We start from the raw sequence: 27090 nt of genomic DNA on the forward strand, positions 1-27090 counted from the left end.
TTCTCACCTTGGCCTCCTAAGTGCTAGGATTACAGGTGTGAACCATTGCTCCCAGCCAACACTCTTCTTTTAAATTAGTTGAATTCTAACAATGTTCAAAGTTTTACTAATTCTTTAAAACATGAATTAACATAATCCTACCTGTACAAAATAAAAGTCATAATATTTTAAATTCCTGGAAGGAACTCTAAAACTACTTAATTTGCATGGCCTACTGCCACACATTATTTTCACATGTAGTACAATCAAGAAACTATTCTTTTCCTAAACAATTCTCATTCATAAAACCTACCTTATTGTTTAGAGATCTAAAAGAAGAATAAACAAAGATTCACTTCTGGAAAATTAGAACATGGTTAGCACCACAATCACTTTTCAGGTCTGGTAGAAAATGTGAACACCTTGGACATTCAGAACAAATGCCCCTTCTGAAGGGGGCATTTGGCGCATAATTCAGTGCTTAAAATACCCACCTAACCAATCTGTGTTAGTCTGAACCAAGAACAGCTATGGTTTTGTTGCCACCCTGATTTGAACAGAAATGGACATCATCTCCATTCTTTATTACCCAGTTTTCAGCCACACCTCTGTCACTGTTTCCTGAATGGACCAGTGACACATTATAAATCCTGTACCAATGCCAGTTTAATTGAGAGCTGAGGGGCAGAAGGATGGCAAAGGTCAGGTAAAGAAACCAAGTGCTATATAGCAAAGACCACTTTTTAAGGTCTTTGTGTGTCTACTGGGCTCACGAGACTCCAGCTACTCTGAAGTGATGATCAGATATTGCAGGATTCCACTCGGTTTTTGCTAATCCTATCACTCAGATTCTTTTGTATCACTGCTCTTTACAAATCACAAGATATGTCTCTATTTAAAATGGTTGGAAATGGTTAAGTAGCCTGCTTTTTTAACAAAACAACTATTCAGATACGAGAGTATGAATAAGGACTTGGGTTCAGCTTTGGAGTTCACATAAGATTGGGTTCACATGCTAATTACACACTGTGCAACACTGAGCTTTAATTGTTGATAGGTAGAATAATACTTATCTTTTTAGAATTATTATGAAAACTAAATGTGATAACATGGTGCCTGGCATAAAGTGCATACTCAACAAGTCAAAGCCATTGTTGTTGTTATTACTATTATGATGAAAGCTATGTTTCATAAATTAATAATTAATAAATTAATAAATAATTAATACATACATAAATAAATAATAAATTAGCATATGCCACATGCTTCAGGTAATTTGTTCTGATAATAGAATACTAAATTTCAATTTTCTACATCAGGATATACTTTAGTATTTAATCATTCCCACCAATTTTAGTCCTCCCAAAGTTTTATTTAATTGCAAAGAATTTGTGCAAAAATCTCCGTCATTAAAGCAAGCCCAATAAGATACTGACATTGCTCTGAAAATACTAGCATTTTGTCTAACAATGAACAAAATAATGATCTCTCCGTGCTAGTAAAAAGTTAATTGTGAAACTTCCGTAAAATCTAAATATGTTAGCTCTAATTTCTGTGATTCTTCTAAACAATGGCTTGGTGAAAATGACTAGACTTCCAATGATATGGTAAGAGCAATGAGAAAAAAATTACCGGCTCCCTACCATACAAATTATGTCACCATATACATGAGAGATAAAGGCACTGTATGTCTTCTCTAGAAACTTTTAAAATAAGGCATTGACTAAAATATTTAGACCACTTTTTCTCAATTTTAGTATCATTTCACTGCTCCTATAATGGAAACTTGTACTGAAATGATGGTAATGAAATGATGCTCCGCAGAGCCTAAAACCAAACTACAGACCTACTTCAAAAGATACCCACCCCCATTTCCACTTCCGATGAAAAAGTACATAGACAAGAAAACATTTTCACTCCCCAAAGGCAAATGTACGAGCTCCTAACCAGTTTTGCTAATAATCTTCTCCTTTTTTATTACAAGTCTTACAGCCCAAATCACTGAACACATACATAATAACCAAACTCGGGGGGTTGCTAATCACATCATCTTACTGAACTGTGCTTTTCTAAATTTGTGTTCAGCAAAATGATAGAATGAAAATATTTCCAAAATCATTGATTATAAATAACCATGACTTGAACAGAAGCAGATAGATGTGTTTTCCTCTAAGGCAACCAGGAAACTTGAAAACTATCCTCATAAAATAACTTATAAACTACTATTACAAGTTATAAACAGGGTCTTAATACTAGCTGGTTTCTAAAAATAAATTCTGACCAACACTTCAGAGGGGCTTTCCTGCTGCTTTGCTCCATTGGAAAGACTGCGGCCTCTGATGCTGGTACCAAATTTGTGCAGGAACAGCTTGCATAGTGGTGAGGACAAGGGCTTTGGAATCAGACCTGAGTTCATGTCTTGGGGCGCTACCATTTACCAGCTGTGTGACATTGGGCAAATTTCATAACCTATTTGGGTACGATACTACTTAACTTACAAGGTTTTGAGGTTTAAACTGGATAATGGATATAAAAGTCCTTAGCACAGCAACTGGCCTATGGTAAATGTCATTCCCATCTTCGTCATTTGTTATATCCTTTGCTGATTTGTACCTGCTTGTTTACATAGAAAACCCATGGCTGATCTTCTTTGGTATAGCACGTAGCCCACTGGAGACAAACAACAGATATTTGCTGTTTATATATTCAAAAGCAATAACAATTTTTAATTGAAAGTGCATCTGCTATTTTTACTATTTCCCTAAATGTATTCCTTATTAAAAACAAACAGCACACAGTCACTACCGCCAACTAGAATCCCAAGGCCAGAGTGGGACTCTTGGATAAAAGGAAAGATACATATTTTTTTTAATGGTATGATTACATCTAAAGCCAGGTGTAGAATCCAGCTTCAAGTTTACTCTTCAGGAAGAAAAATAACATCTACCTACTGGAGGGAACAGGAAGCCCTATGAATTATATAAAACAACTACTGTCTTCCCTCAACCTTCTATAGAGAAAGACCACTTACTCCCAAGGATTACTTGCATTGGTTTCTTGGTTATAGGATGCTTAAAGAGGTACACTTATATAAAAAAAGGTCCTTCATATAATGTTACATGGGACTTCCTCCCCCCAGGCAAAATGAGGGGAGGTTTTTTCCTTTAAAAACCATGCCCCCTGGTTGGGTGCCCGTAGCTCAGTGGTTAGGGCACTGGCCACATACACCAGGGCTGGCAGGTTCAAACCTGGCCCAACAACAATAACAACAAAATAGCCGGGCATTGTGGCGGGCACCTGCAGTCCCAGGTACTTGGGAGGCTGAGGCATGAGAATCACTTGAGCCCAAGAGTTTGACGTTGCGTGAGCTGTGATGCCACAGCACTCTACTGAGGGAGACATAGTGAGACTCTATCTTAAAAAAAAAAAAAAGAAAGCCCCGGAATTCCCAGTTTACCCTTGCATTACCTGGCTTTTCTAAATGCATCCTATTTAACCCTTCTGTGTACTGTGGTCCAACACCTGTACTCAGCTCAATTAAGATCTCTAAAAATGAAGGAAACTCAGGGTATAAAGTCATAAACAATAGGTCCTACTTTCACAGAGAACAAGACTTTTAAGCTAGAAAAAAGAGAAATAGGAACCAGTTAAAAATGAGATGAACTAGTAAGGCAAATGGCTAGAAAATCAATGTGGTTTTGGTCAGCAGGCAGAGGATCCTGGGCATAAAAAGCCAACCCACACACAAACAAAAATATATAACTCATATCCACTAAGTATTAAAAAATTAGTTTAAGACAGCCAATACCTGTGATAATAGAGTAGGAAGAAAATAAGCTGGTCATTAGCCCTAGGGGTCAGGAGACTGGACAAACTAAGCCTGACTCCCCACAAGCCTACATGTCCAATGCAGACCATCTGCCTTCAGCTGACCCATCTTTCTTCAACTATACTATGACTAGACCACACCTACCCATACCCTACTCCAGCTTTGCTCCTAGCCCAGAATACCTCCCACCTTAAGGGCCGCTGCCTATGGCAGATTTGCCCCACCCTACATTGAAGGATTAGAGCAGCAGTTCTCAACCTATGGGTTGTGACCCACAGGAACTGTATTAAAAGCCTACGGCATTAGGAAGGTTGAGAACCACTGGATTAGAGGTATCTTTGTGGGGCCCTTCGTGAGTAGCCATTTCGTATACTGGAGCCTACACTGAGTATGTAACATAGTGAACAAAAAACAGATCAGACTTAGAGAAATCAGAATAGGGAGTTCCCAAGCCTAAGGGTGCAGCCTTTTTTTTTTTTTTGTAGTTATTTATTTATTTTTTATTATTAAATCACAGTTGTGTACATTAATGCGATCATGGGGCACCATACACTGGTTTTATAGACCGTTTGACACATTTTCATCACACTGGTTAACATAGCCTTCCTGGCATTTTCTTAGTTATTGTGTTAGGACATTTATATTCTACATTTAGTAAGTTGTATTCTACATGTACCCTTGTAAGATGCACCGCAGGTGTCATCCCACCAATCACCCTTACACCTGCGGCACAGCATTTGATGGAAGGAGCTCCTTTGATTCTTGGCAGGTGATAAAGCAGAGGAAGTTTGTGATCAACCATGGATAGAATGGTTTAAGAGTGTGATACCTGGTCATGTTTGGTCAGAAGAAATATTCATCATCAATAAAACAATAACTTAATATTTGTAAGTCAGATTGTTTTTTAAGGGCCCAAGAATATGACAAATGCCATCATTTAGCTTTTCACAGGGGCAAATGAAAGGTAAATTTTGTAATGCTCATCATCCCCAGTGAACTAGAGTCACCTGTCCTGATCACTAGTACAGGTAAGAAGGGCATGCAGGCCTCCCTGCCTACTCTCCTTGCTAAGGTGACAAGAGGCAGAGTAGAGGACAGAGGCACCTTCACCCCAGACTCCTGACAGTGGACTTCTCTAGGCCATAATCTCCTAGTCTAGAGAATTTCATGATCAAAGAGACCTAATGTTCAGAAATACACTGAAAGATGGTCAAAATGCTACATTGTAACAGCCCGAGCTTGTGACAAGAGACCCTCCACCACATGAACTAGAGTTGCTCACTTGGTAAAATGTGGGAATTAAAAAATTGCCTCCAAACTGAGATTAATAAATAAACCTAAGTCAAGTTGGTAAATATCAATAGCTTCAGTGTCTATAAATCAAGAAGATAGGGCAATTCTATATTAATTTTATCAATCTCTTTGGCCGTTTTTAGCATCCCCTGCTACACGTGGCTTGTCACTTCCAAGGCCCAGGGGAAGTTTGGAAATGAAAGTTGTTCGTGGAACTCATGGTTAAATGCAACAGAGCTCAGGGGTAGGCTGGGCTTGAGGAACCATGAAGCAGGCTCAGGCACCTCAGGGCCATTTCTATGCCCGTGAAACACCTTTTTCCTCCTGCCCACTCCCTGGCACATACCTGCCACAAATTTAACATAAAGCACCAGAGAAGTTTCAAAATCACTTTAATTGGGCCAAGATGCCTAGGTGCAGTGACTGTCTGAGACTTGCAGCTCTGAAGTGAACAGGCAGCCCCCAGAGACCCTGGACAGCTAGAGGAAGAGCAGCAAGAAGAGAGTGCGGGGCTGATGCTATTCACACCTGTCCGGGGCTACACCTAGTCACTCCTCTGCCTCTCCTCAGGTCTGAGGGCAAAGTTAATCTTTTTGCACTAAAAATGGTCTATTAGTTTAAGGTAAAGTTTTTTAAATGTTACTTTTGGTATCTGTAACGGTTCTAATTGCCACACACGGCAGTGACCTAGTCTCCCATCCAAATTGAGCCCAGGGGTGTGGGGGGTGTCAGAAAGGCTGACTTAATCTTGGCTCTGTTCGGCCTTGCTGAACGTCTGGCTTTTCAAGGAGACAGAGGCCGGAACTTTCCTGTGAGAAACTGTTCAGGTTCATTGAGCTCTTTCATCAGTGAGGCTTGAGAGAAAGTCCCTGGAGTGGTTTTCCTCATGCTGTCCTCTGGCTCCCCAACTATGACAGTGTCTGCCCCAACCTGTCTGCTATAGTAGGAGCCAGGGGCCAGAGGGAGACAGGACAAAAAGGAGGAGGCAGCAGGGTGGCCCAGAGGCAGGGGGGAAGGCAAGGAAAGCAGGTTCTAGAGGACTGTATTCCCAGACTCATGCCTCACCTCATCCTAAACCCTTCCCTTCCATGTCCAGATTTGGAGATACCCCACATTTGTTGCGAGGAAAAGTCAGATCAAATATTCCGGAGTTGGAGGATCACAAAAACAAATCTGGTTTTACTATTCACTAGCTTAGTTTTGCCAAGCTCTGGAAAATTATAAATCATTCTGTGATGGAAAAAAAATAATCTCTCTCTTTTTTTTTAAGGTTCAGCTCAAAGAATATCAACTGTCAGTTCTAGGATAGAAAAACTGATAAGGTTTTAGAGTCTACCTGCTATTTCCATCTTGAAGGACTGCATGACAATTGTTTACTGGAAAAATCTGAAAGGCTGTAGAGGATTTTCCTTTTGAAATATTTGTAGTAAAAGGAGCAAACTTCAATTTGGCTTGAAGAAAACTGGCTGTGGGAGTCAGGCAGCATTTTACTTCTGGCTGTGTCACTAACGTGCTGTGTAGTTCTGAGAAATGCTCCTAACTTTCCTGTATCTAGAAGTGTTGAGTCCACAACGATGTGAAGGGAATGAACTTATGCTGACTATTAATGTAGCGGCTGCTAAGAAAATGGCTTCACATTTCAACTCAATTAGTGTTGGCATTATATTCCAAACTCCACCATTGTCCTTGGTCCTCTCCATCTCCAACCTTCAGAAATTCATCCCATACAGAAACAATCGGTAGTGACCAAGGAAGAGAGGACAGAAAAAGGAATGAGGTAGACAACTTGAAATTATGTGCGCTTGGGGTCATACTTCCAATTCTAATAAAATCCATAGGTCTTGTCAACCCTGAGGAATAATCAGTTCTGTAAATTTCCCTGTGAAATTCACAGGCAAAGCTAGAGAAACACTCTGCTTAGTGGGAGGACCCCTACAGAAGAGAGTGGCTCAGTGTAAGGAAATACAGAAGGAGGAAGTGACAGCGTTCCCGCAGCTTTGCACAAGTACACACTTGCCCAGTCACAGAGGGGACTGGTAACAGTAGTGCTTCCACACTATTGCAGCCATTGCCTTGACCACTGAGTTCTGAAGACATGAATGGAGGTAGAATTGTGTCTGCCATCTGGCCAAAATCAACACACGCGCTAACTATGTGGTACTGGAAGGCAGCTTTCTCTTTGCCCTGCTTCTCCTGGGGTGCATGAAGCAGAAACTGTGGCTGCAGACATGGCTGTGGCGAGCTACAGTTCCACTGACACCATGTTGTTCCACCGGCCCTAATGGGGGGAGGTTAGCACGTGTTGGTTCTGGGTCTCAGGTGGGGCCAACAGTTGTAAGGAGGCCACCAACAGCAAGCTAGTGTGGGGTTTCCACCTTTAGCCTAGCCCCAGCAACATCCTGTCAGTGATGTTGGGCCCAGTGCAGGAAATAACACATGCTGTTGGTGAACTGCGACAGTGCAGCCACAGGGGCTGCCAGTGGTGTGCGTGATTTTTTGCAGTTAGCATGAAAAGTCTCCTGCCAGGGCCTCGAAGAGCAAGGCCAACTGTCAGATGACTCCAAGGTTCACATGGAGGTGGAAGAAACTATCCTCCCAGGTTTCAGCTGCAGGATAAGTTTTCTGTAGCCAATTTGCTTTTGTGTGAAGTTTGATTGGCTGTCCTTGCCCACTCCCTTATCACTGCCCACGAGTCCCATAGAAAGGCTGAATTTCCAACAGTCACCCCACAGCCCAGAGTTTCTGCTGACCTTTTTAGGTGTTTTTGTTACTTGATGGTGCTTTCTATTCCTATACAGCCTGCACTCCGGGGATTCCCCTCCTTTGATTTGCAAAGAGGACTAGAAAGATACCCCGTGGTGATCAGTCCATCACAGAGGGCTGGTACTAACTGATTTCCCCTTCTTAGACTCATTTGAAAGCAAAGAAACAGTTTTGTTGAGTCACTTGCTCCCTGGGGGTCTGAAAATACGGCTTGTGGGGGAGTCCAACCTGATAGACAGCAATGTTGATATCCTCCAGTGCCAGCTGCAATTACAGCGGCTTACAGCAGAGGGGAGTGGGAGCATGGAGGAGCCTCCGGTCTCACTGAGGAACCTCCAGTGGAGGACAGGCCAACTGCGGCCTGATTCCTTGTACCTCTATGCCACCAGCACAAATGGCATCCTGACCACCAAAGGCTCACCAAGCTCAGTGACTGCACAGGTGCAGCCAGGTCTGTCTACAGAGTAAACCTGTAGCATAAAATGGGACCAAAGGTCACTTACTATGTTATTACTTATTACTATCAAAAGGAGGTCAAAGGTCTGCCTAAGTACAAATTTCCAAGTCAGCAGCCTCATCAGATACATTCTTGGACAAAAATCATTTATTTAATGTCCTCAAGGAAGGGATATTGTATAAAGTGTTATTTTTAAAAGTGTGTGTGTATGTGGGGGGTAGCTGAAGCAATGTTGTCTGTATTCGTACTTAAATAAATGACATCAATATAGACAAACAATAATAACTGACAATTAAACACAGTTAACACAGGAGAGACATAAGAAAAGTGGGTCCAAAACAAATACATTACAATAGCTAAATATTTACATGGTGAGGGGCGGGCTTCCTTCCACACCAATGTCTTTGGATTGGAGACCTTCCACCATGGTCACGAATAAGCAAACTTCCAATCATGTGCTATGAGCCCATTAAAACAGATGTCCTGGCCAAAAGCAGGCTATTCTTGAGGCTCAAGCCCTAATGCCAGATGACAAACAGGTTTTTAAGTGTCTGATACTCAGTCTGGTGTCTTGGAAATGGCTACCTGGAACACTGCCCCCAGAGGAAATGTGAGGCTGTGTCAGGCTTCAGAGTGGCTTCAGGGGACGGTGAGGCCTGTGTCCTGCACACTGACTAAACTTGCCTGATATAACTGCATGTGGGTATCAGCCTATATTTTTTCTCTCTCACTTTCGGGTAGCTATTTGTCATCTCTCATCTGATGTCATTAACAAGAATAACAAGACCATTTCACATGTGTATGATACTTCACACTTTTCAGAGTATGTTCACAGAATAATCTTTGATGATCCTTGCTGCAGAGTCAGAGGAACTGAGAACTAATGGCAGCAGATGTTGTGTGCTAGGAGGTGAGCTCTGGAGTCAGACCCCCTCGGCTTCCATCTCAGCTCCACCACCTACCAGCTGTAGGTTGCCTACTCCATACCTACTCGCATAAATCATCTCTCCCACCCCTCACCTTATTCAACTGTATAACTGATATAGCAATCATGTCTACTTGAGGATAAATGAGTTAGCACGTAAAGCACTTAAGACAGTAGTACCTAACACCTAACAGATGGCTGACAAATATTACCTTTTTACCCATTATTCTATCCACGCTAGAGGGGAAGTTGAGCTTTGTGACATTCTCATTCCAATCTCTGTAATTCTCATAGTTTACCCCCTTTGGATTTCATTCCCACCACAAATGCCCCAGTCTGAAATGTCCTCCTTTATACTTAAGTTTCCATCTTTCAGGGGCAAATTCAAATCCCAATGATTTCTCCCATGAAATCTTTCCTAACTAATCTAGTCCCAACTGATCTCTCAGTTCTTAATATTCCTACTTTAGAATCAGTACTGAGTAATTTAGTGTGAGAATTTTTCTCTAATTATCACAGGCATTACTCTTCTCCCCCAAATTACAGTGTAAATTTCCTGAGCCTATATGGAGATTGTATGGGTTCGTACATCTCTGACCCCACTACGAAGAAGTAAAGGAGAAGAGAGGAAACAAACATTTACTGAGCACTTCCGCCGTATCAAGCCCTGTGCCAATACCTTGGCTTGAGACCTTGGCTCAGTTCATCCTCATGACTGTGTGAGGTAAACAATATTATCCTACTTTTGAAGATGAGGAAACTGAGGTTTAGAGAAGTTGAGAAATTTTCTGGGATCAAATAGCTAGCACATGGGAGAGTCTGACTCTAACCACAACTGCCTGGTTCTATAGCCATAACTTCTCAACATGAAAATTCAGGGCCTTGTGAATATTTGTCTATTAATTTCTTCAGAGCAAGGTATCTGCTGCTACCAGACTGAGCAAGTCACATATTGTTTAATACAAAATCACATATAAAAATTTATTTAAGTATAAAACAAATTTTCAGCAGCAAGAAGAAACCAGTCAACTGTTAGAAACCTATTTGGCAGAGTTGGAAATATTGAGTCTTTGGGCTGGGAGGAGCCATGCTCTAGCAGGTATGGCAAGGCAAAGACTCATGGATTCTATTTCTGTCTTGGCCACTAACCACTCTGCTAATATTTTCACTTCTGCTAACATGTGACAATGAGGGTTTCAGAAGAATGTTTGCCACATGTGAACAGAATAAGAGCAAGCAGTTAGCTGGTGAAGTGTGGCAGAGCCACAGACAACACTAGGATCTATAATAGACGAGTTCACAGCTGGGACAAATTCCATGTGAACATTTATCATCCCAGCTTCACTTCAACCCATAGACAGCAGAACTGGGTCTGGAACAATCCTTAAATACAACTGATAACAGTATCTAAGTTATTAAACACCCTACAGAGACTATCTTTAGTATACTTAGGATCCATTATAATCATTTAAGAAATTTGTTCTTATTTTTCTACTTGAAATGATGTTCATATTTATTTTTCAGACTGGTTACTTTGTATAATATAGTAGTGCTAAATAAGAAAAATTTAGTAGTGCTAAATAAGAAAAATTAATTCTTAATATATTTGGAAATCAACTCATGAAGTGTATTAATGTTTTTGTTTTTCCTTGAGACAGAGTCTCACTCTGTTGCCCTAGGCCAGAGTGCATGGCATCAAAGTTCACAGCAACCTCAGACTTCCGGGTTCAATTGATCCTATTGCCTCAGCCTTCCTATTAACTGAGACTATAGGCACCCTCCATAACACTCAGCTATTTTTTTTGTTTTGTTTTGTTTTCAGTACAGATGGGGTCTTGCTCTTGCTCTGGCTGGTCTCGAACTTCTGAGCTTAAGTGATTTACCTGCCTTGGCCCCGCAGAGTGCTGGGATTATAGGCGTGAGCCACCGCAACGCCTGGCCGTGCATTAGTGCTTCTTGCATCCAGTGGAGCCCTGACCTTTTGGTAAAGACACAGCAGAGACAGAGCTGGTACGGGCAGAGGTTTGTCCTCAAACCTCTTTGAAGTCATCCAGCCAAGAGGCCAGTCTGTTTAACAACTGGTAACTGAGGAGGGTTTATGGCTGTTCCTGCAATCTTTTAAGGTGCACCACGATCTCTTTGAAAAAAAGGGACACAACCTGCGGACAGTGACTATCCATTTCTACATATCTAAAATCTCACTGAATTCAGAATCCTGGAGCTGTGAGCATGTCTTGTGGACTTCCCGCTCCCATCAAGGCCTGGAAAAAGATACCTGCTGAGTACATGCCCAGCTGCTTTGGAAAGAGAGGACAAGCAAGCTCTTTTCTGCTTGGTTATTGACACACAGTGTTCCTTCTCATGGCCTCTGCCTGCCCTGCCCAGGACCACACTGAAATGACTAAATTTGCCTGTTGCTCTAGTGAATCCAGTCAAATAAGTCAATTCTCTTTAAGTTTGTGGTCTCAACTCCTTGTTGGTTTATTGCAAAATTAAAAGGCACACAGAGTAGAACCATCAATCAGTAACCAGCAGAGGAATAAGCTCTTTGTGGAATCTACTGAGAAGCAGGAAAGAAGAAAAATGAAAAGAAACCTCATGAAACAGTCATTTGTTAGGAGAACACAGAGAAAAAAAATCTGCATTTTACATGCAACATTCATTTAGGAAAAAAGTCTTATTAAAGGTTTCCTATCTCACCAGGAGAGCAAGCACAGGAACGCAAACAGAAATCCCTCAAAACACACTGCCATTTATTAGCTGGTTTCTTCTGGGGGTTGTTGTATTCCACAGACACAGCCAGAGATCATGGGGCCAAAGAGCTGCAACAGTGATTCAGCAGGCTTGGGACCAGGTGAAGGAGATGAGGAGCCACGATTATTATAGAACAAACAAACATAACTGGCTCCTTTAGCCCTCTACCCTAAGCTTGATCTTCCCTTAGCATCCCTTTAGTTAAAGTTAAAAAACTCAGTCTCAGGTTTTATTTGAGATTTTTAATAAATGCAATTTGATGAGAGTGAAAAGGAAGTGCAATACATAGTTTGGGGGAAGAAAACTAAGATTTACTGAGGTACCAAGCACCAGCTCAGTGCCTTGTTTATATACCTCCTTTAATCCTCATCACAACCGTCTGAGCTAACTGGCATTCTTCCTCCACTTCAAGGTTAAAGTATTAAGTGACTCGTCTATCTTGCAGCAGGCAGCAACAGCAATGTGACTTCAAAATAACTTCCTTCAACTAGATTTATCATTTCGAGTATGCCTCCAGGAAAACGACTGTGTGGCATTCTAAATCCAACTGGAAGAAATGAAATAGGTAGTATTGGAAACAGCATAATGGTCACAAACTGGCCTTGTGTCTACTTTATTTTTTTTCTCCAGGTAAGTTTCTTCTCTAGAACAAGTAGTATTCCTGCCCATTTCACAGGATAGAGAAGCAAGGCACCAAGAGGTATTGGAAACGGCTTGCATGGCAGGCAGATGGGCCATCAGAACCACACCTGTGGCAAGATGTTGCCTTTGAAATAATAGGGTAATGGGGAAGTTCTCTACACTTTTTTCTTACTTTGCTTTAGAATAATGATTCCTGTCTGTCTGTCTATCTATCTATCTATCTGTCTATCTATCTATCTATAATACACACACATATAAGAGTTTAAAATCCTCTATCTATCTATCTATAATACACACACGTATAAGAGTTTAAAATCCTCATCTGAACCTTCTTATCACTGGCAATAGGGCATATATTACATCTCTTTCCATATCAGAGAGGAAAAGTGACTTGCCTAAAGTCTACAGCATATAATCAGACCCAAAACCAGGTCTGACTCAGTATCTCATAGTCTTATAGTCTTATGTTTCTCGATCCTGAAGGAGAGTATACCTCCAAGAAGGAAACAGACTGATGGTAAAAGGACAACTTTAAGAAGAAATCTGGGTCTCAGTGGTGTTCTGAAACACAGATGAGCTGCTTATAAGTTGTGAGGTCCAGTGGAACTGAACCTTGGCTTCACTTTTTTCTCTACATAGGTCTTGCCTATTAATAACATTAAAACCGATACTGTCTCTGAAGATGGACATCTGTTACAATGTTAGGCTCACTACAAGTGCTGGTTATGGTTTATTATAAGTGTATCTCTTTATTAATTTAGCCAAGGAGTCCCCAAGAACGGTATAAATGGAGAAAGCCATATCTGGGAGTAGGTAGGTTCAATGGAAGATTACAGGAGGTTAAAGAGTAAAGTTTATATTTAGGGCATCCCACCCCACCACCCACCATCTTCTTTCTGCCCCAAGTACCTCCTGGGCTTTTCACTCTCATTTGTCCCAACATAAAAGTGGGACACCGCTCAGACCTCCTTTCCCCAGCCAGTACCATAGTAGCATTTATAAAGTCTTTGAGAGCCCAAGATCTCATCCCTATACCATCTACCAATACTCATAAATCTACCCAGTCCTGTCCTTTCTTCTTTTTTTTTTTTTTGGCCGGGGCCGGGTTTGAACCCGTCACCTCCAGTATATGGAGCAGGTGTCCTACTCCTTTGAGCCACAGGCACCACCCCAGATCAACTAAATCTTAAATAAGTCTTACTGGTGACTTTTGCCATTGAGCTTTGTGTCTGTGTCTATTTATTTATTTTTTTTTTTGAGGCACAATCTCACTATATTGCCCTTGGTAGAGTGTGGCGGCGTCACAGCTTACAGCAATCTCAAACTCTTGGGCTTAAGCGATTCTCAGCCTCCCAAGTAGGTGGGACTACAGGCACCTGCCACAATGCCCAGTTATTTTTTTGTTGCAGTTGTCATTGTTGTTTAGCTGGCCCATGCTGGGTTCGAACCTGTCAGCCTGGGTATATGTGGCCAGAGCCCTACCCACTGACCTATGGGTACTGCCCTTTACTTTTTATGAGATAGAAAATCTGGCTCTATATCTGACTGACAGACTGCCTTATAGTATTTGAAGCATAGTTGAAATTAAGCTAAATACCTGACAAAACAAAATTATAAGTAATTTATTTATTATTAAAGTAAAAATGTTAATAAAATATTTATTAAGTATTAATTATGGTTCAAACAGCAAGATAAGATACTTTCTGTTAAAAAAGAGAGGTAAATCAAGTATGTGAATGAACTCTAAGGAAAAAGAGCAAATAGTTCTTGTCCTGGGAGAGGTGAAAAGAGGGGCCTAGGGAGCCTATGTGATGAGAAGAGAGGATTTCTCACTGGTGGGCTCAGGGAAGGTACCATTTGATCTGGGCCTTGCCAGAAAGGCAGAATTTGAACATTTAAGAGTTATGTGGAAGGTCATTTCACACGGCAGAAGAAGACCCCAAATTATAAAAATTTGGATCTACAGAGTATTTCAGAAGAGGACCTTAAACTCTAAAATATTAGAAGTCACAAATGAGGTGACCGACTTGTCTCTTTCTACAAAAGACCAAGCATTTATACCAGAGATTCATCTGTCTCTAAAACGAGCTCTTTGAAAAGCATAAAATGGGCCCGTAGCTGAGAGACCCTGAGGAGGACTTCCTTCCCTTCTTCCTCCTCCTCTAACATCTCATAGACCAACCTTTCAGGACATCTCCACAATCCCCTCTAGCTGAAGTTGGCTCCCACAGGACAAGTTCTTGCAGTAAAAGGTAAAAACAAAAAACATCTCAGCTAAGAGAGTTCAAGGATGTGTGTGTATGGAGAACAAGTTTCAAACTGTATTTAGAAGCTAAATTCTGCTAAAACACATCAAAGGGTAACAGGCCCCATTACAGAGGAAAGGAAAAACTCTAATTTGTATGCAACAGGGTTTAGGAAAAATTTTTATGAAAGACTTTTAGCAAACCAGGGAGTAAAAACTAAAACAAAATAACAACCAAAAAGTCGTCAAATGACTGTGTGTCATCAGTGCCTGTCCTGGTTGATCTCTCCAGTTCCCACATGGGCAGAGGAGACCTTGTCAGACTTCAGGCTTTCTGGCCTGAGGAAGGAGGCACTGTAAACCAAAGCAGAAGACCCTTATTTGTTCTAAAAAAGAAAAAGTCTACTTTCTCTGCCAGTAACTTTTCAACATGACTGACAAAAGAGCTTTCTACTTTTCCATTTATGTTTTCAAAGCCAACAGCAATGCTCAACTAGAAGCTCAAAAAAAAAATGTTTTAATCAATACTATAACAATCTCACTTTCACATAAATTTAGTCAGTTATTAGAAATAATTGGAGGTCACAGAGAAACTGCCTGACTCTAACACAGACCTGGAATTGGGGATAATAAGATGGCCCTCTAGAGTAAAACTGGGTAATCAGCACTCAAAGGCTCGGGACAGAAGGACACAAGGAAAGGGCAGGATATATGTCCATTAGGTCTAGGCAATGACCATCAGTGGATGCCAAAACCAGTAGGTGAAAATCTGACAGAGATCTTGGCCATGGGAAGATGAAGCTGCCACCATCCCAACCCACTGGCCAATTTAATCACCATCAAAGGTGTTATAATCAGATATTACCACTGCAGGACAGATAAGATAAAAAGTACCAGCACTACCTCAGAAGTACTTTTGCCAAAACACACACACACACACACACGAAACAGAACCTACCTAAATCCTAATCTAATCAAACTTCCAGCTGTAACTCTCTGTTTAAAGGCAACAGAAGATCTGGAAGAACAAATTAAAGAACACAGTAAGAAAGCCATCAGCCAAACCTGTAACATGGGACATTTTTTACATCCACTTTCGCAAAAAAAAAAAAAAAAAAAAAAAAATCAGTCACAAATAAAGGGAAAGTAGAGAATTGTCACAGAATAAAAGATAATTAGGGGTATAACAATCAAATGTAATTTATGGACCTTATTTAAGTCCTTATTAAACTAACCAACTGTAAAAGGATAACTTTGACACAATCAGGGAAGTCTGAATGTGGGGTGGGTGTTAGATAATATTAATGAATTGTTCATTTTGTTAGGTGTGGTGAAGGCATGGCAATTATGGTTTTATATAATTTATTGATTCAAGGGTGAGGGATGGGTAGAAAAGTGTGTTCCAGAGAGGAAGGGAGGAAGTAAATGAAATGGGAAGGGAGGATGTAAATGAAATCATGATACATTTTGTAGTTCTGCCATGAGTATCTAGATCATCACAATAATGTGAATATTAACTAAATATTAACATATAACCATACTGGGAAAAGAAAGGGGAGAGTGAAACTGAAGGAAAAAATGTTATAATGCTCAATGTTTGTCTTCCGTAGAAAACACGAGAGAATGTATAAAATACAAAAATAAAGATATAGCAATTCACATATACCTGTTAAAAATGTGGAGATAACTAGCAAAGTCAGCAATAAAGATTTGAAAGTGGTGGCTTCCAGAGAGTAAGAAGTAAAGGGAAGTGGGAAAATTTAGCAGGAAATTGTTGTTTTTCAGTTTAAATATACTACTACTACTAGATTTATAGAAAGATATACATGTTTTATTTTTTGAAAAATAAAATTTAAAAATTAAAAATGAGCCCAACATGGTAGCCACTTTTAGGACGACATAGTGGTCACCTGTAGCTCTTTTCAGCAAAGATATTTTTCAGCAGGTGTTTTTACGAACTCCATAGGATGCTGTGGGCAGAAGCTGAAGTTCTAAAACTTTCAAAATATATAAAGCGTTCATAAACTTAAAATATCATGGTGCTAGAACACTGCAACTTTTAACAAAGGAAACATAATGATAAAACATTAACTGAGTACTTTTAAATATATCTCATTTAATCTTCAAATAAACCCTATGGTGGCTCGGTGCCCATAGCTCAGAGAGTAGGGCACCAGCCACATACACCAAGGCCGGCAGGTTCAAGCCTGGCATTAGTCCTGCTAAACAACGACAGCTGCAACAAAAAAATAGCTGGGCGTTGTGACAGGCGCCTGTAGTCCCAGCTACTTTGGAAGCTGAGGCAAGAGAATCGCTTAAGCCCAGGAGTTTGAGGTTGCTGTGAGCTGTGATACCACAGCACTCTACCCAGGGCGACAATAGTGAGACTCTGCCTAAAACAAAACAAAACAAAAACAAAAACAACCCTACGGTGTAGCATCATTTTATTTTTCATATTTATTTGTTTCTAAAGGTGAAAAATAAGATGCAGTGACACTGAATGTTTTGCCAGGATCACACAGCAGGATGGAGCAAGGATTTATACCTGCGAGGTCCAGTTAAGGGTCTGGTTCTTAGCAATGGTGAAGTGTCTCACTGATACACATAGAAAACGAGGAGCAAAGCCGGGGAAAAGTATCTCTAATCTTTTCTGCAGAAGGAAGTGGAAGACAATGGAACCCTTAAGACAGTATAATCTTCCAAAACCACAGCCACTACAGCCAAGTTTACTAGCTCCAAACCAGCTGACTACACACCACGGAGCTCCATATGCCCACTTCAGTGATCACCTGGTGGAGAAGAGCCTCCTGTGGCAATTAAATCAAAAAATCATAACAGAATTGTCAGATTACAGGACAAAGAGAGGACTATGACACATGAAAACAGTTTGCCATTCCTTTTCAAGTTGGAACAAATATCTCTCCCCTATAAGGTAGAATACAAAGAAAGTTCCCTGAATTCTAATAAAGTTGCTCTGTGTATTTTTCAAAGCTACCATTTATTGAGCAATTACTATGTGGGAACAATGACAGTATGTACCTTTCAGACATCATCATCCTCATCCTCATCCTCAATTAGGTGGATCCCTTAGTACCAGAAGGCCAGTCTGCCAAGCACTTCTCAGCAATTACCTTCTTTAATCCTGACCACTGTGGCTCTATGAGGCAGGCTATGGTATTATATTCTTTTTATAGATAAAGAAAAGTTTTATCTATAAAATGAAAGCTTTTCTTTCTTTTATGAACGTAGAAAGTAGAAGGTAATGGGAGGGCCAGGATTTAGATCTACTGGAATGAAAAGCCTTGCCTCTTACCCACCATGTTAAGTTGCCTCTTCATCTTTTTTGATCTTCACAATACACCTTCGAGGTTAGTGCTAGAATCTTCATTTTACGAATGAGAAAATCGAGTCTCAGAGAGGTTAAATCACTTTCTGAAGACACACGGCTGGTAAATGGAAAAGCTGGGATTCAAATTCAGGATCATTTCACTCCAAAGCCCAGGCTCTTCATCACTATATTACCTCTCTTTTTACTGGGATGTCAGTGTATGCAGTCAACAAATGTTTACCAAGGACTTACTACGCACCAGGTACTACTCCAGGCACTTAGGATACAATGTGAATAAAGAAGATAGAAACCTGTCCTGCAGAGTTTATATTCTAGCAGTGGAAGGTGGATAGTAAACATGATAAATGGTAAATGATAGAGTATGCTAGAAAGTGATCATTGCTATGAGAAGTAGACAAACCAGGGTAAGGGGGAATGTAGCATAAGGTGGGGGAACACGTTGCAGTTTTAAATAAAGTGGGCAAGAAAAGCTTTGTAGAGAAGAGAACTGTGAATATAGACCTGACAGAGCAGAGGACTGTAGTGGATTCTTTAAAGATCTTTTCACCAAGACTAGGCACTATGGTTCACCCTTGTAATCCCAGCACTCTGGGAGGCTGGGATGCGTGGATTGCTTGAGCTCAGGAGTTCAAGATCCTTTCACCAGAAATATTTAAGAGAAATCTTATAGCCGTTTAACATTTTATCTTGTGTGGAAATACAAAAGAAGCAGACATGTTAAAAAGCTAAGAGTCTTGGCTTTGTTCTCCAACTTGCAAAAATATATCGTGCAAGGAGAGAAGAAGATGTATGCACAGCACATCTGCCATTACGGAAGGATACAGTAAGATTGTGGGCTGTGTCTAAGAAAAGAAATAAAAGAGCTGAATATTTTACATATCAAGAATTAGCTCTCAAAGTCAGAGCCCTTTCCCAGGCAATCTGGATGATGTCTTCATTAAGCTCTCAGTCTACAGATGCTAACATTATAAAACTACTCCCATAAAACTGCACTATGTAACAGCAAAAGACTAGCTGAACCCTGTGACCCAAACGTGATTATCTCCAGAAAAACCAACAAGGAGGCCATGTTCCACCTTCCATGAGTACACAAAGCCTAGCAGTGAGAGCTCGTTACTTGGGGAATTCAGCCTAAGACTGTGGGAAATTACAGAGATAATCTCTCCATCCAAATAAGAAAAGAATTCCTCTATTAGAAAAGATGCCAAGAACTCATCCTTCTATTCCATACTTTCTAAAAGGAAGAATTAAGGCTAGACACTGAATTCCAGTGCTTGGCCTCTTTCCTCTATGAATGGTCCCCAACAAACCATCTTCTCCTTACAGCTCATAAACATATTTCTTTGGCCGTGTCTGAGGAGACAGCCACATATACTCTATAGGGCCTCTCCTATTTGGCTAGATAGCAGGGCATATAACAAAGTAGGGAATTGAAAAAGCGTAACTGTCCAGTTGGTAATGGAAGTTAAAGTTGCAAAAATATTCCCAGGGCTAATGTTAGTAAAGCGTTACACTATTATTTGAATTCATTTCCACTTTGGATTTCCTGGTTGCCCCTGGAAGAAGAGGATGGTTTTATCATAGCTGTTTCTAACTGGCAGCTATGCATGACCAAAAGCTTCTGATCAAGTGAACTGGTCAACTCAGGACCTTGATCCTTGATCCAACACCTGTGCTCCAGACTAGACCAAAATAAATGAGAAGGCAGGAGTGGGGGGTGGGGAGAGAGGGACAAGACAGAGAGGTAAATAACTTTTGATTCAATCCCTCGCTGAGCACCCACTGGGTGACAGGCATTGCTCCAGGTTCTGGGCCAACAACAGAAAACAGGACTAATGTATCCCCTCTGTTTGCCCTTGTGACCAGTCAGGCTCCATAATAAACAAGAAAACCAGGAAATGAGGAAAATGATTTCAGATATGATGAGTGACATGAGGAAATAAAATATTGGGTGCAGATACTGACAGAGGTCAGGGTAGGCCTGTCTGAGAGAGGACATTTAGGCTGAGATCTGAGTGACAATCCCAGGATGGCACAGATTCCAGGCAGATTCCCAGGCAGAAGAGATGAGTTTAAAGGTCCTAAGAAGAAGGAAGCTTGGGATGCCCTAGGAATCCTCATGGCTAGAGGTTAGTGCGTAGAAGAGTGACCAGACCAGTGGCCAGGCAGTGTCGTGGAGGTTGCCAGTGACGCTTTAGGTTTGCAAGGGTGGTGGGAGGCCACTGGTGGGTTTGAAGCAGGAAACTGATACCATCAGTTTTATGTTTGAAAATAATCTGATTATGAGGTGTTAAACTCCAACATTTAATCCCCCCTACCTCAAGCCACAGATTTTGTGTTCTTTGTAATCCACTTAAAATATTCATAAGCTCTCAACCCCTCTTGGCCAGAAAAAAAAAAAAAATTATCTGCAAAACTCTTCTTCAGGTGCCAAAGGTTGGCAGAAATGGAAAGAGTATAATAGTGGTTCCCAAAGACCTGGCAGCACAATGGGTGATGACCCCTGAACGGTGTAGCTGGAGCCAGGGGACTTCTCACAGCCTGCCTTCTCGGGTGGCCAAGCATGACCCATGAGGGGAGAATGTATCTGCTCACACTGTGACTGCCCCCGCCTGCTGAAGCTCATCACAATGATGGCTCAGAAGGAGAACACTTCTAGCTGGGAATGCTTTTAAATAGAATTCCAGTTCATCCAAGGCTGGGTGTGTTCTCTTTGTATTGGTCAGTAAGTACTCATTACATCTTTACCAAATGCAGTGTAGGAACTAATAAAAACGAGAAGTGAATACTGTGTGAATGGAAACGCTGTGTGCCTCTGAGGGTTTGAAAGGCTCATGGAGATGATAAGCCAGAGGAGGGAAAACATCCACAGTGACACACAGAGCTACCTCCACATAAATATAGATATTTAGAGATAAACACAAAGCGCCCGTAGCTCAGTGGGTAGGGTGCCAGCCACATACGCCAGGCCGGTGGGTTTGAACCTGGCCTGGGTCTGCTAACAACAATGACAACTGCAACAAAAAAAAAATAGCTGGATGTTATGGCGGGTACCGTACTTGGGAGGCTGAGTCAAGAGAATCGCTTGAGTCCAAGAATTTGAGGTTGCTGTGAGCTGTGACATCACAGCACTCTACCCAGGGTGACATAGGAGACTCTGTCGCACAAAAAAAAAAAAAAAAAAAGATATTTAGACATAAAGCTAAAACCCAAGTCTTCTGATTCCAAGTCTTCTGTCTTGGGCGAATGGACCCACAAACCTCATGGTTTATGACGAGAGATGAGATGAGATGTGAGCAAACATTCTGCCAGGAATGCAATCTATAACTCCTGCTACTACCCACCCCTCCCCAAAGACAATGGTCATCCATAAACAGCCACTTCAAAGAATCCACTTCAACAAATTCAATCTCTTCCAACCCACCACCAATTTCACTTCCCTATGGGGAGCTACAAAATGTACGCGGGAGGAAGTGAGAGTGACCAAATGCACTATCTACACAATGATTGCACACCCAGAGGCAAACGGCAGCACGTGTGTGTGCATGCCTGTGTGTGCCTGCTGTGCGTATATAAGCATTCTGATAGTCGGTTCAAGAAAAAGTGAGCATGGACTAGATATGTCAGGTGTGTCTACCCAGAGTCCAAAGTGATATTTCCCAGAATGGAGAGAGAACCGCATCTGTGTAAGATGGGAACCATAAAAATGACAATCCCAAATTTGGGGCAGTAGGAGATCAAACAATTGAAATAAATTATTTAATTATGACAGAGCACTGTGGAAACAGCAGCCACCCACTAACATTTTTGTATTATATTCATACAAAAAGTGGGCATGGTTAATCTCACATATATCAGCCAAATAGAATATAATACTCTACTTTCAGCTAGGGAAAAACAAGATTGATTCTGAGCCCACATGCCAAATATTTCAAAAATAACTTTCTCTACATATTTGAAGACTCTCCTTCAAGAGTTTGTATACATATCAGGGGAGTTCAGGCGTAATCCCTCTATAAAATAGCTCAAATCTCGAAGTACCAATCTTTTGATTAACATTAATGTTTGCCAAATAATCAATCAAGCCCTACGCATCTAATTTTGCCTATTATTTCTTTGTATTTTTTTCACAACAAACTTCTGAGGTGGATAGAAAAATTATTATTCCCACTAACATATGAGAAAACTAAGGTTCGGAGAAGTTACTGGAATTGCTCTTTCTAAAAGAGGTAGAATTTTAATCCCAAATTTTGATAATGTTCAACCTTCATCATTTCAAGCATCAAAATATAAATTCAAATTAAACTTCAGCAAAACTATGATGACATAAAGATCACTTAATGGCAGCGGTTCTGGCAACATGGTGAGACCCTCCTCCTTTTCTAAAACACACACACACACACACACACACACACACACACACACACAAACCAAACCAGCGTTTCCCTGTAGTCAAGGGGAAGGGAGGCAATTGGTTGCCGTAGATATATGCATTTGCCAAAATACATCAAACAATAATCTTGACTATATATAAATTAAATTTTAGAAACATTTGATGTTAATGTAATCTCCCAATTTTGCTTCCCATTAGTAAGAGAAATTATTATTTTTTATTATTAAATCATAGCTGTGTACATTAGTGTAGTCAAGGGATACAATGTGCTGGTTTCATATACAATCTGAAATATTTTCATCAAACTGTTTAACATAGCCTTCATGGCATTTTCTTAGTTATTGTATACAGACATTTGTATTCTGCATTTAGTAAGTTTTGCCTGTACCCAATCTAAGATGCACCGTAGGTGTGGCCCCACCAGTTACCCTCCCTCTACCCCAACCTTCCCCCTCCCCTCTCCTAGCCCTTTCCCCATAGTCTTGTGCTATAGTTGGGTTATAGCGTTCATACGAAAGCTATAAATTAGCTTCATAGTAAGGCTGAGTATATTGGATACTTTTTCTTCCATTCTTGAGATACTTTGCTAAGAAGAATATGTTCCAGCTCCATCCATGTAAACATGAAAGAGGTAAAGTCTCCATCTTTCTTTAAGGCTGCATAATATTCCATGGTATACATGTACCACAATTTGCTAGTCCATTCGTGGGTCGATGGGCACTTGGGCTTCTTCCATGACTTAGCAATTATGAATTGGGCTGCAATAAACATTCTGGGACAGATGACTTTGTTATATTGTGATTTTTAGTCTTCTGGGTATATACATAGTAAAGGAATTATAGGATCAAATGGCAGGTCTATTTTTAGATCTCTAAGTATTCTCCAAACATCCTTCCAAAAGGAACGTATTAGTGTGCATTCCCACCAGCAGTGTAGAAGTGTTCCCTTTTCTCCACATCAATGCCAACATCTCTGGTTTGGGGATTTTGTTATGTGGGCTACTCTTACAGGGGTTAGGTGATATCTCAAAGTAGTTTTGATTTGTATTTCTCTGATAATTAAGGATGATGAGCATTTTTTCATGTGTCTGAAGGCCGTGCACCTGTCTTCTTCTTTTTTTTTTTTTTAATGTGGTCTTATAGGTGCCCTAAGAGCACTTAAAATGTTTTTATTTTTTTTATTTTTTTTTTATTGTTGGGGATTCATTGAGGGTACAATAAGCCAGGTTACTCTGATTGCAATTGTTAGGTAAAGTCCCTCTTGCAATCATGTCTTGCCCCCATAAAGTGTGACACACACTAAGGCCCCACCCCCCTCCCTCCATCCCTCTTTCTGCTTCCCCCCCCATAACCTTACTTGTCATTAATTGTCCTCATATCAAAATTGAGTACATAGGATTCATGCTTCTCCATTCTTGTGATGCTTTACTAAGAATAATGTCTTCCACTTCCATCCAGGTTAATACGAAGGATATAAAGTCTCCATTTTTTTTAATGGCTGAATAGTATTCCATGGTATACATATACCACAGCTTGTTAATGCATTCCTGGGTTGGTGGGCATTTAGGCTGTTTCCACATTTTGGCGATTGTAAATTGAGCTGCAATAAACAGTCTAGTACAAGTGTCCTTATGATAAAAGGATTTTTTTCCTTCTGGGTAGATGCCCAGTAATGGAATTGCAGGACCAAATGGGAGGTCTAGCTTGAGTGCTTTGAGGTTTCTCCATACTTCCTTCCAGAAAGGTTGTACTAGTTTGCAGTCCCACCAGCAGTGTAAAAGTGTTCCCTTCTCTCCACATCCATGCCAGCATCTGCAGTTTTGAGATTTTGTGATGTGGGCCATTCTCACTGGGGTTAGATGATATCTCAGGGTTGTTTTGATTTGCATTTCTCTAACATATAGAGATGATGAACATTTTTTCATGTGTTTGTTAGCCATTCGTCTGTCATCTTTACAGAAAGTTCCATTCATGTCTCTTGCCCATTGATATATGGGATTGTTGGCTTTTTTCATGTGGATTAATTTGAGTTCTCTATAGATCCTAGTTATCAAGCTTGTGTCTGATTGAAAATATGCAAATATCCTTTCCCATTGTGTAGGTTGTCTATTTGCTTTAGTTATTGTCTCCTTAGCTGTACAGAAGCTTTTCAGTTTAATGAAGTCCCATTTGTTTATTTTTGTTGTTGTTGCAATTGCCATGGCAGTCTTCTTCACGAAGTCTTTCCCCGGGCCAATATCTTCCAGTGTTTTTCATATGCTTTCTTTGAGGATTTTTTATTGTTTCATGCCTTAAATTTAAGTCCTTTATCCATCTTGAATCAATTTTTGTGAGTGGGGAAAGGTGTGGGTCCAGTTTCAGTCTTTTACATGTAGACATCCAGTTCTCCCAACACCATTTATTGAATAGGGAGTCTTTCCCGCAAGGTATGTTCTTGTTTGGTTTATCGAAGATTAGGTGGTTGTAAGATGTCAGTTTCATTTCTTGGTTTTCTATTCGATTCCAAGTGTCTATATCTCTGTTTTTGTGCCAGTACCATGCTGTCTTGACCACTATGGCTTTGTAGTACAGACTAAAATCTGGTATGCTGATGCCCCCAGCTTTATTTTTATTACTAAGAACTGCCTTAGCTATACGGGTTTTTTTCTGGTTCCATACAAAACGCAGAATATGTCACTCATGAATATAGATGCAAAAATTCTCAACAAAATCCTAGCCAATAGATTACAGCTTATCATCAAAAAAGTCATTCATCATGATCAAGTAGGCTTCATCCCAGGGATGCAAGGCTGGTTTAACAAACGCAAGTCCATAAATGTTATCCACCATATTAACAGAGGCAAAAATAAAGATCACATGATCCTCTCAATAGATACAGAAAAAGCATTTGATAAAATCCAGCATCCTTTTCTAATGAGAACACTGAAGAGTATAGGCATAGGTGGCACATTTCTAAAACTGATTGAAGCTATCTATGACAAACCCACAGCCAATATTTTACTGAATGGAGTAAAACTCAAAGCTTTTCCTCTTAGAACTGGAACCAGAGGTTGTCCTCTGTCACCTTTACTATTCAACGTATTGCTGGAAGTTCTAGTCAATACAATTAGGCAAGACAAGGAAATGAAGGGAATCCAAATGGGAGCAGAGGAGGTCAAACTCTCCCTCTTTGCTGACGACATGATCTTATACTTAGAGAACCCCAAAGACTCAACCACAAGACTCCTAGAAGTCATCAAAAAATACAGTAATGTTTCAGGATATAAAATCAATGTCCACAAGTCAGTAGCCTTTGTATACACCAATAACAGTCAAGATGAGAAGCTAATTAAGGACACAACTCCCTTCACCATAGTTTCAAAGAAAATGAAACACCTAGGAATATACCTAACAAAGGAGGTGAAGGACCTCTATAAAGAAAACTATGTAGCCGGGCGTTGTGGCGGGCGCCTGTAGTCCCAGCTACTCGGGAGGCTGAGGCAAGAGAATCACTTAAGCCCAGGATTTGGAGGTTGCTGTGAGCTATGTGAGGCCACGGCACTCTACCGAGGGCCATAAAGTAAGACTCTGTCTCTACAAAAAAAAAAAAAAAAAAAGAAAACTATGAAATCCTCAGAAAGGAAATAGCAGAGGATATTAACAAATGGAAGAACATACCATGCTCATGGATGGGAAGAATCAACATTGTTAAAATGTCTATACTTCCCAAAGCAATCTACCTATTCAACACCATTCCTATCAAAGTACCAGCACCTGTCTTCTTTAGAGACGTTTCTCTTCAAGTCCTTTGCCCACCCTGAGATGGGATCACTTGTTCTTTTCTTGCTAATACGTTTGAGTTCTCTGTGGATTCTGGTTATTAAACCTTTGTTGGAGGTATAGCCTGCAAATATTTTCTCCCATTCTGAGGGCTGTCTGCTTGCTATACTTACTATGTTCTTGGCTATGCAGAAGCTTTTTAGTTTGATCAAGTTCCAGTAGTGTATTTTTGATACTGCTTCAATTGCCTGGGGAATCCTCCTCATAAAATATTCACCCAGGCTGATTCCTTCAAGAGTTTTCCTTGTACTTTCTTCTAGTATTTTTATAGTTTCATGTCTTAAGTTTAAATCTTTTATCCAGTGAGAATCCATCTTAGTTAATGGTGAAAGGTGTGGTTCCAGTTTCAGTCTTCTACAGGTTGTCAGCCAGTTCACCCACACTGAAAGTTTTTAATTGGCTTGTCAAAGATCAAATAATGGTAAGTAGCTGGATTTATCTCTTGGTTCTCTATTCTGTTCCAGACATCTACCTCTGTGTTTTTGTGCCAGTACCATGCTGTTTTGATCACTATCAATTTATATTACAGTCTGAGGTCTGGTAGCATGATTCCTCCTGCTTTGTTTTTATTTCTGAGTAATGTCTTGGCTATTTGAAGTTTTTTCGGATTCCATATAAAACGAAGTATTATTTTTTCAAGATC

The 27090-nt window shown here is 40.5% G+C and overlaps 2 protein-coding genes across 7 annotated transcripts in view; one reads left to right on the top strand and one right to left on the bottom strand.

Moving 5' to 3' along the window:
* RAD51B (RAD51 paralog B) overlaps nucleotides 1-27090 on the bottom strand; it is a 736945-nt gene that overhangs the window by 205248 nt on the left and 504607 nt on the right. The gene's annotated exons all lie outside the window — the stretch shown is intronic.
* Nucleotides 4785-27090, top strand: part of LOC128593822 (xaa-Arg dipeptidase-like) — a 154609-nt gene continuing 132303 nt past the window's right edge. Inside the window, 3 exon segments of the mRNA XM_053602147.1 lie at nucleotides 4785-4836; nucleotides 6996-7106; nucleotides 8010-8315. Of these exon segments, the coding sequence (XP_053458122.1) occupies nucleotides 4785-4836; nucleotides 6996-7106; nucleotides 8010-8315 (469 nt within the window).

The sequence above is a fragment of the Nycticebus coucang genome, chromosome 9 (genome assembly GCF_027406575.1).
Source record: "Nycticebus coucang isolate mNycCou1 chromosome 9, mNycCou1.pri, whole genome shotgun sequence".
NCBI classification, from domain to species: domain Eukaryota; kingdom Metazoa; phylum Chordata; class Mammalia; order Primates; family Lorisidae; genus Nycticebus; species Nycticebus coucang.